General features: G+C 60.7%; 1 protein-coding gene across 1 annotated transcript; it reads right to left on the bottom strand.

Annotated features, from left to right (window-relative positions):
• Positions 1–765: 765 nt before the first annotated feature.
• SHARPIN (SHANK associated RH domain interactor) lies at positions 766–12954 on the bottom strand. The gene is made up of 14 exons (XM_079333016.1): positions 12038–12954; positions 11467–11707; positions 10353–10448; positions 9288–9426; positions 8190–8280; positions 6953–7187; positions 5081–5238; positions 4502–4675; positions 3547–3707; positions 2930–3041; positions 2237–2416; positions 1560–1658; positions 1335–1478; positions 766–888 (listed from the first exon to the last, which is right to left on the bottom strand). The coding sequence occupies exons 1-14, from the start codon at positions 12236–12238 to the stop codon at positions 808–810; spliced, it is 2112 nt and encodes a 703-aa protein (XP_079189142.1). The 5' UTR covers positions 12239–12954; the 3' UTR covers positions 766–807.
• Positions 12955–13551: the final 597 nt, after the last annotated feature.

Raw genomic sequence — 13551 nt, 5'->3', positions numbered from 1 at the left:
TGTGGGTCACTGGGTCACTGTGGGTCACTCTGTGGGTCACTGGGTCACACTGTGGGTCACTGAGGTCACTCTCTAGGTCACTGTGGTCACTCTCTGGGTCACACTGTGGGTCACTCTGTGGGTCACTGTGGGTCAGGCCACGTGTCACTCTCTGGGTCACTGTGGGTCACACTGTGGGTCACTGTGGTCACTCTCTGGGTCACACTGTGGGTCACTCTGGGTCAGGCCATGTGTCACTCTCTGGGTCACTGTGGGTCACACTGTGGGTCACTCTGGGTCAGGCCATGTGTCACTCTCTGGGTCACTGGGTCAGCTCAGGCCATGCCTGTGCCGTGTCCCCACCACTCTCTGCTGCTCTGGGGTCTCATTCAGGGCCGGTGACCCCTGTCCCTGTCATTGTCCCCATCCTGGGGAGTGGCCTCTGTCCTTGTCCCCACGCTGGTGGCCGTGCTGGGCTGTCCCCATGTCCCTGTCCCCACGCTGGTGCCAGCCTGTGACACTCGGTGCCTTTATTGTCCCCCCTGGGCTGTGCCCCTGCAGCTCCCAGAGCCCCTGAGGCCATCCCAGGGTCCCTCCATGAGCAGTGTCCATCTGTCCCTCCATGAGCAGTGTCCATCTGTCCATCCATGAGCAGTGTCCATCTGTCCATCCATGAGCAGTGTCCATCTGTCCATTAGTTCTGTCCCAGTGTCCATTGGCTTTGTCCCACTGTCCATCAGCTCTGTCCCTGTGTCCATCTGTCCCCGCTGGCTTTGGCTCCTCTCAGTCCCCTGGGTGTCCCCTGGGTGTCCCCAGGGTGTCCCAGGGTCAGTGGCAGTTCTGGCACTGGGGGTGGCACCTCTGCCCGTTGACGTTGCAGCGACAGCCACCGCTGGTGTCACCAGGACCCTGCAGGGACAGAGCTGGGGTCACTCTCTGTCCCCTTCCCAATCTGGGTCACTCTGTGGTCACTCTGTCCCCTCAGTCACCCTGGGGTCACTTTGGGGTTACTCTGTGTCCCCTTCCCCACCCTGGGTCACTCTGTGGTCACTTTGTCCCCTTGGTCACCCTGGGGTCCCTCCTGTTCCCCCAGCCCCCTCCCCCCATCACCCTGAGACCCCATCACCTTGGTGACCCCCCCTCATCTCAGAACGCCCTTGAGAAACCCCCCAGACCCCCCAGGACCCCCAGAATCCTCCCAGACCTTCCCTCACACCCCCTTGGTGACCCAGCAGATCTCAGTCTGGCACACGCTGCAGTGAATCCCCCCCAATCCCCCCGGATCCCTGCTGACCCCAAACCCCCTGAGACCCCCCAGGACCCCCCCAACCCCCCCAGACCCCTCCCCCCCTCACCCCCGGCCCCCAGCGGGGCCCCTTGGTGACCCAGCAGATCTCAGTCTGGCACACGCTGCAGCGGATCCAGTCGCAGCCGTCCTTCTTCTGCAGCACGATGCGGCACGTGGGGCAGTGCATGGCCTCCCCCCGCTGCACCAGCGTCTGGGGAGGGGGCACGGGGGGGGAATCAGAGCCGTGGGGACCCCCCTGAGCCCCCCCAGGACACCCCAGAGCCCCCCTGACCTGCAGCATGTCCCGGGTCTGCCGCGCCGCCGCGTCGTTCTGCGCCCGCTGCTGCAGCTCGTCCTGGTACTGGCGGCAGTTCTGCCCCTCGTGGATGGCCTGGGGACACAGAGGGGACATCAGGGGACATGAGGGGACAGCTGGGGACAGCCAGGGACACTCTAGGCACAGCCAGGGACACCCCAGGCTCATCCTGGTACTGGCGGCAGTTCTGCCCCTCGTGGATGGCCTGGGGACACAGGGGACATCAGGGGACATGAGGGGATACCCAGTGCCACCCACCTTGCAGAGCAGGCAGTTGAGCACCCCAGGGACACTCAGTGACACTCAGGGACACCCAGTGACACTCGGTGCCACCCAGTGCCACCCACCTTGCAGAGCAGGCAGTTGAGCACTCCAGGGACACTCAGTGACACTCAGGGACACCCAGTGACACTCGGTGCCACCCAGTGCCACCCACCTTGCACAGCAGGCAGTTGAGCACCCCAGGGACACCCAGTGACAGCCAGTGACACTCGGTGCCACCCACCTTGCAGAGCAGGCAGTTGAGCACCCCAGGGACACCCAGTGACAGCCAGTGACACTCGGTGCCACCCACCTTGCAGAGCAGGCAGTTGAGCACCCCAGGGACACCCAGTGACACCCAGTGACACTCGGTGCCACCCGGTGCCACCCACCTTGCAGAGCAGGCAGTTGAGCGCCCCGCACACGGGGCACCGGAACTCGTTCAGCGCCTCCTCGATGAAGCACCAGCCGGGACAGTCCCGGCCCCGGCAATGGAAACTGTCCCGGCTGCGGCGCTCGGCCAGCGCCAGCCCGCGGGCCAGGAACCGCGCGTGCTCCTCAGGGGACAGCAGCTGCGACATTGGGGACAATGGGGACATCAATGGGGACATTAGAACAGCCCGCGGGCCAGGAACCGCGCGTGCTCCTCGGGGGACAGCAGCTGCGACAATGGGGACATCAATGGGGACATTAGAACAGCCCGCGGGCCAGGAACCGCGCGTGCTCCTCAGGGGACAGCAGCTGCGACATTGGGGACAATGGGGACATCAATGGGGACATTAGAACAGCCCGCGGGCCAGGAACCGCGCGTGCTCCTCAGGGGACAGCAGCTGCGACAATGGGGACATCAATGGGGACATCATTGGGACATTGGCGACATTGGTGGCACTGGGACCCCCTGAGTCACTGTCACCACCCATGGGGACACCCGAGTCACCCACCCTGTTCTTTCAAGAGCCCCCATGGGTGTCACCCTCCTGTGGTGGCCTGTGGTGACCCCTCCCCAATGTTCCCAGTGTCCCCTGACCCCCGTGTCCCCATGTCCCCTCGTGTCCTGTGTCCCCCCGTGTCCCCTCCCCACGCACCGCACGGATCTCCCGCTCCTGCAGGTGGCTGCCACACGCGTAGGTGACATCACGGAAGGGACAGGCCACCACCGGCTCCTCGCTGAAGGTGATCACCTGCCGGAGACACTCCCTGCGGGGACAGGGAGGGGGCACTGGGGACAATGGGGACACTGGGGACACTCCCTGCGGGGATAGGGAGGGGACACTGGGGACACTGGGGACACTCCCTGCGGGGACAGGGAGGGGACACTGGGGACACTCCCTGCAGGGGACACTGGGGGACACTGGGGACATTGGGGGACACTGGGGACATTGGTAGTCACCGGGATGGTGTTGGGGGTCAGCGTTGGTCACTTTGGGGCTGGGGGATGCTGGGACTGGTCACGGCTATTGGTGAGGGGGGCAGTCCCAGTCCCGGTTCCCCCCGGTTCGGTTCGGCCCGGTACCGGCAGAAGCTGTGCGGGCAGTCCCGGGGGTGGTTCCCTGTGATCCCGGGTTGATCCCGGTTCCCCCCCGGTCCCGGCTCCCCCGGCCCGGTGCCGGTACCGGCAGAAGCTGTGCGGGCAGTCCCGGGGGTGGTTCCCTGTGATCCCGGTTCCCCCCCGGTCCCGGTTCCCCCGGCCCGGTGCCGGTACCGGCAGAAGCTGTGCAGGCAGTCCCGCAGCAGAACCCCCCGGCCCGCGGGCACGGGCTGCAGGCAGATCCCGCACTCGAGCGGCTCCGGGTTCGGAACCAGCTCCGCCTCCTCCGCGCGCAGCAGCTGCTGGAAATTCCGCTGCCGCTCCGCCTCCAGCGCCTGGAACGGGGCAAAAAACCGGGAAATTGGGAAAAAAACCAGGGAATGGCTGCTGGAAATTCCCCTGCCGCTCCGCCTCCAGCGCCTGGAACGGGAGAAAACCCGGGAAATTGGGAAAAAACGGGAATGGCTGCTGGGAGTTCCGCTACCACTCCGCCTCCAGCGCCTGGAACGGGGAAAAAAACCGGGAAATTGGGAAAAAACGGGAATGGCTGCTGGAAATTCCGCTGCCGCTCCGCCTCCAGCGCCTGGAACGGGGAAAAAAAACGGGAAATTGGGAAAAAACGGGAAAAAAGAGAGAATGAAAAAAAACGGGAAAATGAGAAAAATGAGGGAAAAATGGGATAAAAAAGGGAAAGTGGGGGAAAAACCAGGAATAATGGAAGGGGAAGTAAAAGGGAAAAGGGAAAGGGAAAGGAAAAAGGAAAAGGGAAAATAAAGGGGAAAGGAAAAGGAAAAAGGGAAAAGGGGAAAAAAAAGGGAAAGGGAAAAGAGAAAAGGGAAAGGGAAAGGGGCTGTCCCAGCCCTGAGCCTCTCCTGGGGTGTCCCCGGCTCTCCAGGGGATCTCAGGGATGTTTTGGGGACACCTGGAGCAGTTCCAGCTCTGGAGATGCTTCAGAAAAGCCCCAAAATCCAGGCGGGAATGGGAGCCCCCCCAGTGACCCCCACTGACCCCAGTGACCCCATTAACCACAGTGACCCCATTAACCCCATTATCCCATTAACCCCAGTGATCCCATTAACCCCACTGACCCCACTGATCCCATTACCCCATTATCCCATTAACCCTTCACCTGCTGGCACTGGCGGGTCCCGTCCTGCTCCCTCTGCAGCCGCTGCAGCTCGGCGGGGTCGGGGCGGTGCCCCCCGGGCACCCGGTACCCCTCGGGCCGGGGGGAGCTGCACATCTCACAGCCCGGGCGGGTGGGCTTGTTCAGGAACGTGCACCGGGGGCAGGCCCAGCCCGACTGCGGCAATTAACGGTAATTAACGGGTAATTAACGGGATAATGGGATCAGGGCACATCTCACAGCCCGGGCGGGTGGGCTTGTTCAGGAACGTGCACCGGGGGCAGGCCCAGCCCGACTGCGGTAATTAACGGGGAATTAACGGGGAATTAACGGGATAATGGGATCAGGGCACATTTCAGGGGCTTGTTCAGGAACGTGCACCGGGGCAGGGCCAGCCGTTAATTAACAGGTAATTAATGGAATAATGGGAATAACACAAATAATGGAATGTGAATGGGGATGGGGAAATGGGAATTATTCCAGCCCACCTGGAACGGGAATTTTGCTGGGAATGGGACAGGATCAGGGATTGGGATCAGGGATTGGGATCAGGATCCCGGCAGGGCCCCCCTCCCCCCGTACCTGCTCAGGTGAGGCTGGGCGGGGCTCAGGGGCTGTGGGCGGGGCCCCAGCGCTGTCCCAGAGCTGCAGCGAGTCCAGGTGCTCCCCGATGTCCCCAATGTCCCCAAATTCCCCGATGTCCCCCACGTCCATCCGCTCCGGGGGCTCGGGGACATTGCCTGGGGACACATGGGATGGGATCAGCCCCGAGGGGACAGGGGGAGGAGGAGGAACAGGAACAGCAGCAGGAGGAGGAGGAAGGAACAGGAACATCAGCAGGATGAGGAGGAGGAGGAAGGAGCAGCAGGATGAGGATGGTGAGGAGGGTGAAGGAAGGAAGAGATGGAGGAGAAAGGAGAAGGAAAGAACAGGAGCAGGATGAGGATGATGAAGATGGCAGCAGGAACTGTGTGAGGGTGAGGAGGAGGAAGGAGCAGGATGAGGAAGAAGCAGCAGCAGCGTGAAGGTGAGGAGGAGCAGGATGAGAGTGAGGAGGGTGAGGAAGGAATGGGAGCAGGAGGAGGATGAGAGTGAGGAGAGAGGAGCAGGATGAGGAAGGTGAGGAAGGAGGGGCAGGATGAGAATGATGAGGAAGAAACAGGATGAAAAATGAGCAGGAACTGTGTGAGAATATTGAGGAGGAAGGAGCAGGATGAGGAAACAACGGGAGCAGGATGAGGGAGGAACAGGAGCAAGATGAAGATGATGAGGATGATGAGGATGATGATGGTGCTGCTGATGATGACGAATCCATACCTGTTCCAGGTGAGCCATCCTGGTCCTGGTCCTGGTCCCCATCCCTGTACTCACACAACCCCACTGCCTTCACTGACAGCAGCAACAGCAGCAGCAGCAGGGGAAGCAGCAGGGTGAGGATGATGATGATGATGAAACTGTGTGCCAGGTGAGGTTAAGAGCAGGAGCAGGAACAAGAATAGAAATAGGAATAGGAACAGGAATAGGAATAGGAACAGGAATAGGAATAGGAACAGGAACAGGAATAGGAACAGGAACAGGAATAGAAATAGGAACAGGAACAGGAACAGGAATAGAAATAGGAACAGGAACAGGAATAGGAACAGGAATAGAAATAGGAACAGGAATAGGAACAGGAATAGGAACAGGAACAGGAACAGGAATAGGAACAGGAATAGGAACAGGAATAGGAACAGGAACAGGAACAGGAATAGGAACAGGAACAGGAATAGGAACAGGAACAGGAATAGGAACAGGAATAGGAACAGGAACAGGAACAGAAATAGGAACAGGAATAGGAACAGGAATAGGAACAGGAATAGAAATAGGAACAGGAACAGGAACAGGAACAGGAATAGGAACAGGAATAGGAACAGGAATAGAAATAGGAACAGGAACAGGAATAGGAACAGGAATAGGAACAGGAATAGAAATAGGAACAGGAACAGGAATAGGAATACGAGCAGGAGCAGGACAAGGAGGAGCAGCAGCAGGATGAGGATGATGATGAAGCCATACCTGTTCCAGGTGAGCCATCATGGTCCCTGTCCCCATGCCCATCCCTGTCCCCATGCAGCCCTGCTGCCCTGACTGACAACAGCAGCAGGAACAGGAGCAGGGGAAGCAGCAAGATGATGATGAAGATGATGATGAGGATGATGAAGCCACACCTGTGCCAGGTGAGCCATCCTGGTTCTGATCCCTGCCCCCATCCCCATCCCCACACTGACAGCAGGAACAGGAGCAGGGGAAGCAGCAGCAGCAGAGGCATGAGAATGATCATGGTGAAGATGATTCCATACCGTGCCAGGTGTGCTGTGCCCATCCAGCCCCAGTGCCCTGACTGACAGCAGCAGGAACAGGGAAAGCAGCAGAGGCAGGATGATGATGATGAAGATGATGAAGATGATCCCATACCTGTGCCAGGTGTGCTGTGCCCATCCAGCCCGGTGGCCCGCAGCAGGGAGTGGGCCTGCAGCTGCCGGTAGTGCTCGGGGCCCAGCCCTGCTGCCCGTGCTGACAGCAGGAACAGGAAGGCCCCGTCCCCGGGGCGGCGGATGCCGTAGCTGCGCAGGCTCCGCCCGTCCTGGCACAGGCTCTGCCCGATGATCCAGCGCTGCGCCAGCGGGTGGAACCCGTACTCACGGAACACCTGCGGGCACGGGGAGCACGGGGACATCACTGGGGGGATCCCTGGGGGAGACTGGGAGAGCTGGGGGAGATCACTGGGAGAGACTGGAGAGACTGGGAGAGACTGGGAGACCTGGGGCAGATCACTGGGGGAGACTGGGAGAGCTGGGGCAGATCACTGGGGGAGACTGGAGAGACTGGGGGAGATCACTGGGGGGGATCACTGGGGGAGACTGGGAGAGCTGGGGGAACTGGGGGAGACTGGAGATACTGGGAGAGACTGGAGAGACTGGGGGAGATCCCTGGGAGAGACTGGGAGAGCTGGGGGAGATCACTGGAAGAGACTGGGAGTGCTGGGGGACATCACTGGGAGAGACTGGGAGCGCTGGGGGACATCACTGGGAGAGACTGGGAGCGCTGGGGGACATCACTGGGAGAGACTGGGAGCGCTGGGGGACATCACTGGGAGAGACTGGGAGAGCTGGGGGAGATCACTGGGAGAGACTGGAGAGACTGGGGGAACTGGGGGAGATCCCTGGGAGAGACTGGGAGAGATCCCTGGGAGAGACTGGGGGAGATCATGGGGAGATCGCTGGGAGAGACTGGAGAGACTGGGAGAGCTGGGGGAACTGGGGGAGATCCCTGGGAGAGCTGGGGAAATCCTGATGAGATCCCAGGTGAGATCCCAGGTGAGATCCCAGGTGAGATCCCAGGGATCCTGACCCTACAGAGCACAGTCTGCCCAAGCTCCTAAAAGACTCTGGGTGACCCCTGGATGACACCAGGTGACCCCACGTCATCCCAAATCCCTCCCCCAGGTGATGGCATCCCTGTCCAGGTGACTCCTGGATGACCCCAGGTGATCCCAAATCCCCCCAGGTGCCCCCATCCCCTCCCCCCAGGCAATGCCATCCTCCAGAGGTGACCTCAGGTGACTCCTGGATAACCTCAGGTGACCCCAAATCCCCCCAGGTGACCCCTGGATGACCCCAGGTGACCCCAGGTGTCCCCAGGTGAGCTGTACCTGCTCCTTGAGGGCACCAATGCTGAGCTGTGGCTGCACCCGCAGGGTGATGCTGCACGAGGAGGTGGCATCCTCCACCCCCACTGGCATACTGGGAATGGTGGGAGACACTGGGATGAGAGACTGGGCACACTGGGAATGGTGGGAGACACTGGGATGAGAGACTGGGCACACTGGGAATGGTGGGACACACTGGGATGAGAGACTGGGCACACTGGGAATGGTGGGACACACTGGGATGAGAGACTGGGCACACTGGGAATGGTGGGACACACTGGGATGAGAGACTGGGCACACTGGGAATGGTGGGACACACTGGGATGAGAGACTGGGCACACTGGGAATGGAAAAGGGAAGGGAAGGGAAGGGAAGGGAAGGGAAGGGAAGGGAAGGGAAGGGAAGGGAAGGGAAGGGAAGGGAAGGGAAGGGAAGGGAAGGGAAGGGAAGGGAAGGGAAGGGAAGGGAAGGTGGAGGAGGAGGGAGGAGGGTGGGGAGGAAGAGGATGATGAAGGTGAGGATGAGGATGAGGAAGGTGAGGTTGATGAAGGTGAGGATGGTGAAGGTGAGGATGATGATGAAGGTGAGGAAGGTGAAGGTGAAGATGATGAAGGTGATGAAGGTGAGGTTGGTGAGGGTGAGGATGAGGATGGTGAAGGCGAGGATGATGAAGGTGAGGGTGAGGATGATGAAGGTGAGGGTGAGGATGGTGAAGGTGAGGGTGATGATGAAAGTAAGGATGGTGAGGGTGAGGATGGTGAAGGTGAGGGTGATGATGAAGGTGAGAATGGTGAAGGTGAGGATGGTGAAGGTGAGGGTGATGATGAAGGTAAGGATGGTGAAGGTGAGGGTGAGGATGGTGAAGGTGAGCAAGGTGAGGGTGAGGATGATGAAGGTGAGGATGGTGAAGGTGAGGGTGAGGATGGTGAAAGTGAGCAAGGTGAGGATGAAGGTAAGAATGGTGAAGGTGAGGGTGATGATGAAGGTGAGGGTGAGGATGGTGAAGGTGAGGATGGTGAAGGTGAGGGTGATGATGAAGGTGAGGATGGTGAAGGTGATGAAGGTGAGGATGAGGAAGGTGAGGAAGGGCTGAGCCCTGACCTGATCTCAGCTCCAGGCTCGCTGTCCCTCAGGCTCACGCTCAGCTCCGCGTGGCGCCGGGCCAACGCCACCGCGCTCTGCGCTGCCACCACCGTGTCACCCTGGGAGATGGCACGGGACAGGGACACAGCCAGCTCCTCTGGGGACACCAGGGGACATCAGCAGGGACACGGGGACACAGGGTGGGAATGGGGACATCATGGGGACACCAGGGGACACCGGGGGTGGCACCCCCAGCCCCCTGTCCCAGCCCAGGGACACAGTGGGGACAGAAGGTGACACCAGGGATTTCAAGGAATGTCCCCTAGGAAGGGCTGTCCCCATCCCCATCTCTGCAGAGGTGGCACTTGGGGACACGGAATTCCCAAATTCCCAGATTCCCAAACTCCCAAATCCCCACATTCCCAGATTCCCAAAATCCCAAATCCCCACACTCCCACAATTCCAGATCCCCAAATCCCCACATCCCCAAATTCCCAAATCCCAAGATCCCCAAATCCCCATATCCCCAAATTCCCAAATCCCCTAATTCCTCAATCCCCAGATCCCCAGATTCTAAAATCCCCAAATCCCCAGATCCCCAAATTCCTACATTCCCAGATTCTCAGGTTCCCAGATTCCCAAATTCCTGATATCCAAAATCCCCAAATCCCAAATCCCAAATCCCCAATCCCCATTCCCCCAATCCCCATTCCCAGTCCCCAATTCCCATTCCCAGTCCCCAATCCCCATTCCCAGTCCCCATTCCCAGTCCCCATTATCCCATTCCCAGTCCCCATTACCCCATTCCCAGTCCCCCCCAGTCCCCATTATCCCATTCCCAGTCCCCATTATCCCATTCCCAGTCCCCATTATCCCATTCCCAGTCCCAGTCCCATTCCCAGTCCCAGTCCCCATTCCCAGTCCCCATTCCCATTCCCATTCCCCATTCCCAGTCCCCATTCCCATTCCCAGTCCCCATTCCCATTCCCAGTTCCCATTCCCATTCCCATTCCCATTTCCCATTTCCCATTCCCAGTTCCCATTCCCATTCCCATTCCCATTCCCAGTCCCCATTCCCAGTACCTGTCCGTGCCAGCTCCAGCAGCTGCTCCTGCTCCGTGTCCTGCTCGGGATCCTCGGGGGGTGGCACCGGCGCTGTCCCCGTGTCACCCTCGGGGGCTGCGGGAAGGGACAGGGACAGGGCTGGCACTGCTGGCACTGTCCCCAGCCCTGTGTCTGTCACTGTGTCACTGTGTCACTGTTACTGTGTCACTGTGCCACTGTGTCACTGTGTCACTGTCACTGTGTCACTGTCACTGTGTCACTGTCACTGTGTCACTGTCAGTGTCACTATGTCACTGTCACTGTGTCACTGTGTCACTGTCACTGTTACTGTGTCACTGTTACTGTGTCACTGTCACTGTGTCACTGTGTCACTGTGTCACTGTCAGTGTCACTGTGTCACTGTCACTGTGTCACTGTCACTGTGTCACTGTGTCACTGTGTCACTGTCACTGTGTCACTGTGTGACTGTCACTGTGTCACTGTCACTGTGTCACTGTGTCGCTGTCACTGTGTCACTGTCACTGTGCCACTGTGTCACTGTGTCACTGTCAGTGTCACTGTGTCACTGTCACTGTGTCACTGTCACTGTGTCACTGTGTGACTGTCACTGTGTGACTGTCACTGTGTGACTGTGTCACTGTGTGACTGTCACTGTGTCCCTGTCACTGTGTCCCTGTCACTGTGTCACTGTCACTGTGTCACTGTGTCACTGTGTGACTGTCACTGTGTCACTGACTCACTGTGTCACTGTCACTGTGTCACTGTGTCGCTGTCACTGTGTCACTGTGTCACTGTGTGTGTCACTGTCACTGTGTCGCTGTCACTGTGTCACTGTCACTGTGTCACTGTCCCCATATCCCTGCCCCCAATGTTCCCCAATATCCCCAACCCCCAGAGTGTCCCCAATGTCCCCAACTGCCCAATCCCCCCAGTGTCCCAAATCCCCCAATGTCCCCTCTCTCCCCAATCCCCCCAATCCCCCCAATTCCCCCAGCGTCCCCAATGTCCCCACTGTCCCCAATCCCCCCAATGTCCCCAGTGTCCCCAGTGTCCCCAATCCCCCCAGTGTCCCCAATGTCCCCCACTGTCCCCAATCCCCCCAGTGTCCCCAGTGTCCCAGTCACTGTCCCACCTCTCCGTGCCTCCCTCAGGGAGCTGTTCAGCACTGTCCACCATTGCTGCGCCTCGCGCTCCTCGGGGAACCTCAGCGCCACCGTCCCCTCTGTCCCTGCTGTCCCCTCTGTCCCTGCTGTCCCCTGTGTCCCCTGTGCTGTCCCCTGTGTCCCCGGGGCCGGCGCTGGCAGCTGCAGCTCGTGTCTCGTGGGGCCACACACGCGATAGGAAACGTCCCGCAGGTCAAACTCGGCCAGGGGCTGCGGGGACAGGGACAGGGACATTGGGGACACTGGGGACACATTGGGGGGAATGGGGACACTGGGGACACTGGGGACATTGGGGGGATTGAGGGGAATGGGGACATTGGGGACACTGGGGGGACACTGGGGACATTGAGGGGATTGGGGACACTGGGGACACACTGGGGACACTGGGGGGATTGGGGACACTGGGGAGATGGGGGACACTGGGGGGACATTGAGGGGATTTGGGACACTGGGGACACTGGGGACACGGACAGGGGACAGGGAAATGGGGACAAGGACAGGGACAGGGATTCCCATTCCCATTCCCTCCCCTGCCCTCACCGCGCCGCCTCCCGCCTCCGCCAGCCGCAGCCCCAGGCGGAAGCGCCGCCGCCCGTCGGTTCCCGGTTGCACGCTGAGCTGCAGGCGGAGCGCGGCGCCGCCGGCGGAAGAAGGAAGGAGGCCGCAGGGCGCTGCCAGCTCGGCCCGAACCGCCATCAACACCGTCAGGGGAGCGGCTGCCGGCGGTCCGGGCGCCGCCATGGCGGCCCCGCCACTTCCGGCTTCCCCGCCTGCGCGCGGTCCGCACTCAAACGCGGTATTTCCGTTCCGGGAAACGTGGCGGCGCGCGCGGGAGTTCCGCGGGAGGAGAGTTCCGCCCCGCCCCTCTGTGATTGACAGCTGCTCCCCCCTTCTTTGTCCGCGCCAGCCAATCACAGCGCCGAGCGCCCCCGCGGTGGGCGGGTCCGCAAGCAGTATGCTGACTGACGTTGGCGTTAACCAATGAAAGGCGAGCGCGGCGGTGATTGACAGCTCTTCTATCCAATGGTATCGCGGGCCGCGGGCGCCGCTCGGGCGGGGCCGGCGCGGGAGGGGCGGTGGCGCCGCTGTTGCCGTCCGGTGCCGCAGGAGAAGGTCGCTCGCTCGCTCGCTCGCTCCGGGGGACTCCCAGCGTCTCGCTCAGCCGCTCCCGCCGTCCCGAGCACTCGGGGACATGTCGAGGTGGGCGGAAGCCCGGTGGGCCGGCGCCAGACGGCGAACGGCGGCCGCGGCACACTCGCCCTCCTCGAGCTTTCCCCGGAGACGCCTCCCTTTACACGCGCCCCGAGCCTGAAGGCTGCTACGGCGAGAAGACACCGATAGGGAGCAGGACGCTCCGGTAAGCCCTCACGGCCCGCCGCCCCCTCCTTTGCGCGCCCAGAAACTGCGCGGACTACAACTCCCAGCGTGCCCCGCGCCGCCCAGGCGCGGCCTGGCACCGCGCGCGGCCGCGGGGCAGGATGGGAGCAGTAGTCCAGCGGTGTTGGTGTTGGGCCGCCCGCGCGGGGCATGCCGGGAGCTGTAGTCCCTTGGTATTGAACTGCTAGGGGTCGCGCAGGGCATGCCGGGAACTGTAGTCCGCCAGTATTGAACTGCTAGGCGCCGCGCGGGGCATGCCGGGAGCTGTAGTCCAGCGCGCGGGGCACGCCGGGACGGCACTTCCTATGGCGCCGCCCGCAAACAGCGGAGATTTTTCCGCGTCCTTTTATTTTTTTCTTTCCCTTCTCTTCCTTTTCATTCTCTTCTTCCTCCTCTTCCTCTTCCTCCTCTTTCTCCGCCACTGTCACCCTTTCCTCCTTTGCCGTGTCCGCCCTGATCCCTTTGAAATCCCTCTTCTCCTTTTCCTTTCCTCTTTTCCCAATTTTCCCGCTTCCCTTTCTTTTCTTTCCCTCTCTTTCCCCCCATTCCCATTTTTCCTGGAGGGATTCGGGGCTGGAAAACCCTCCCGGTGCCTTTGACTCCCCTCTCCCTGCCGCCTTTTCTCCCAGCGCCGGGAATTTCGCCGGGAATTTTTCCCCGGGGGATTTTTTTTCCCT

Source organism: Erithacus rubecula, assembly GCF_903797595.1.
Source record: "Erithacus rubecula genome assembly, contig: scaffold_700_arrow_ctg1, whole genome shotgun sequence".
Lineage (NCBI taxonomy): Eukaryota > Metazoa > Chordata > Aves > Passeriformes > Muscicapidae > Erithacus > Erithacus rubecula.
This window is presented reverse-complemented; position numbering and strand designations above follow the sequence as displayed.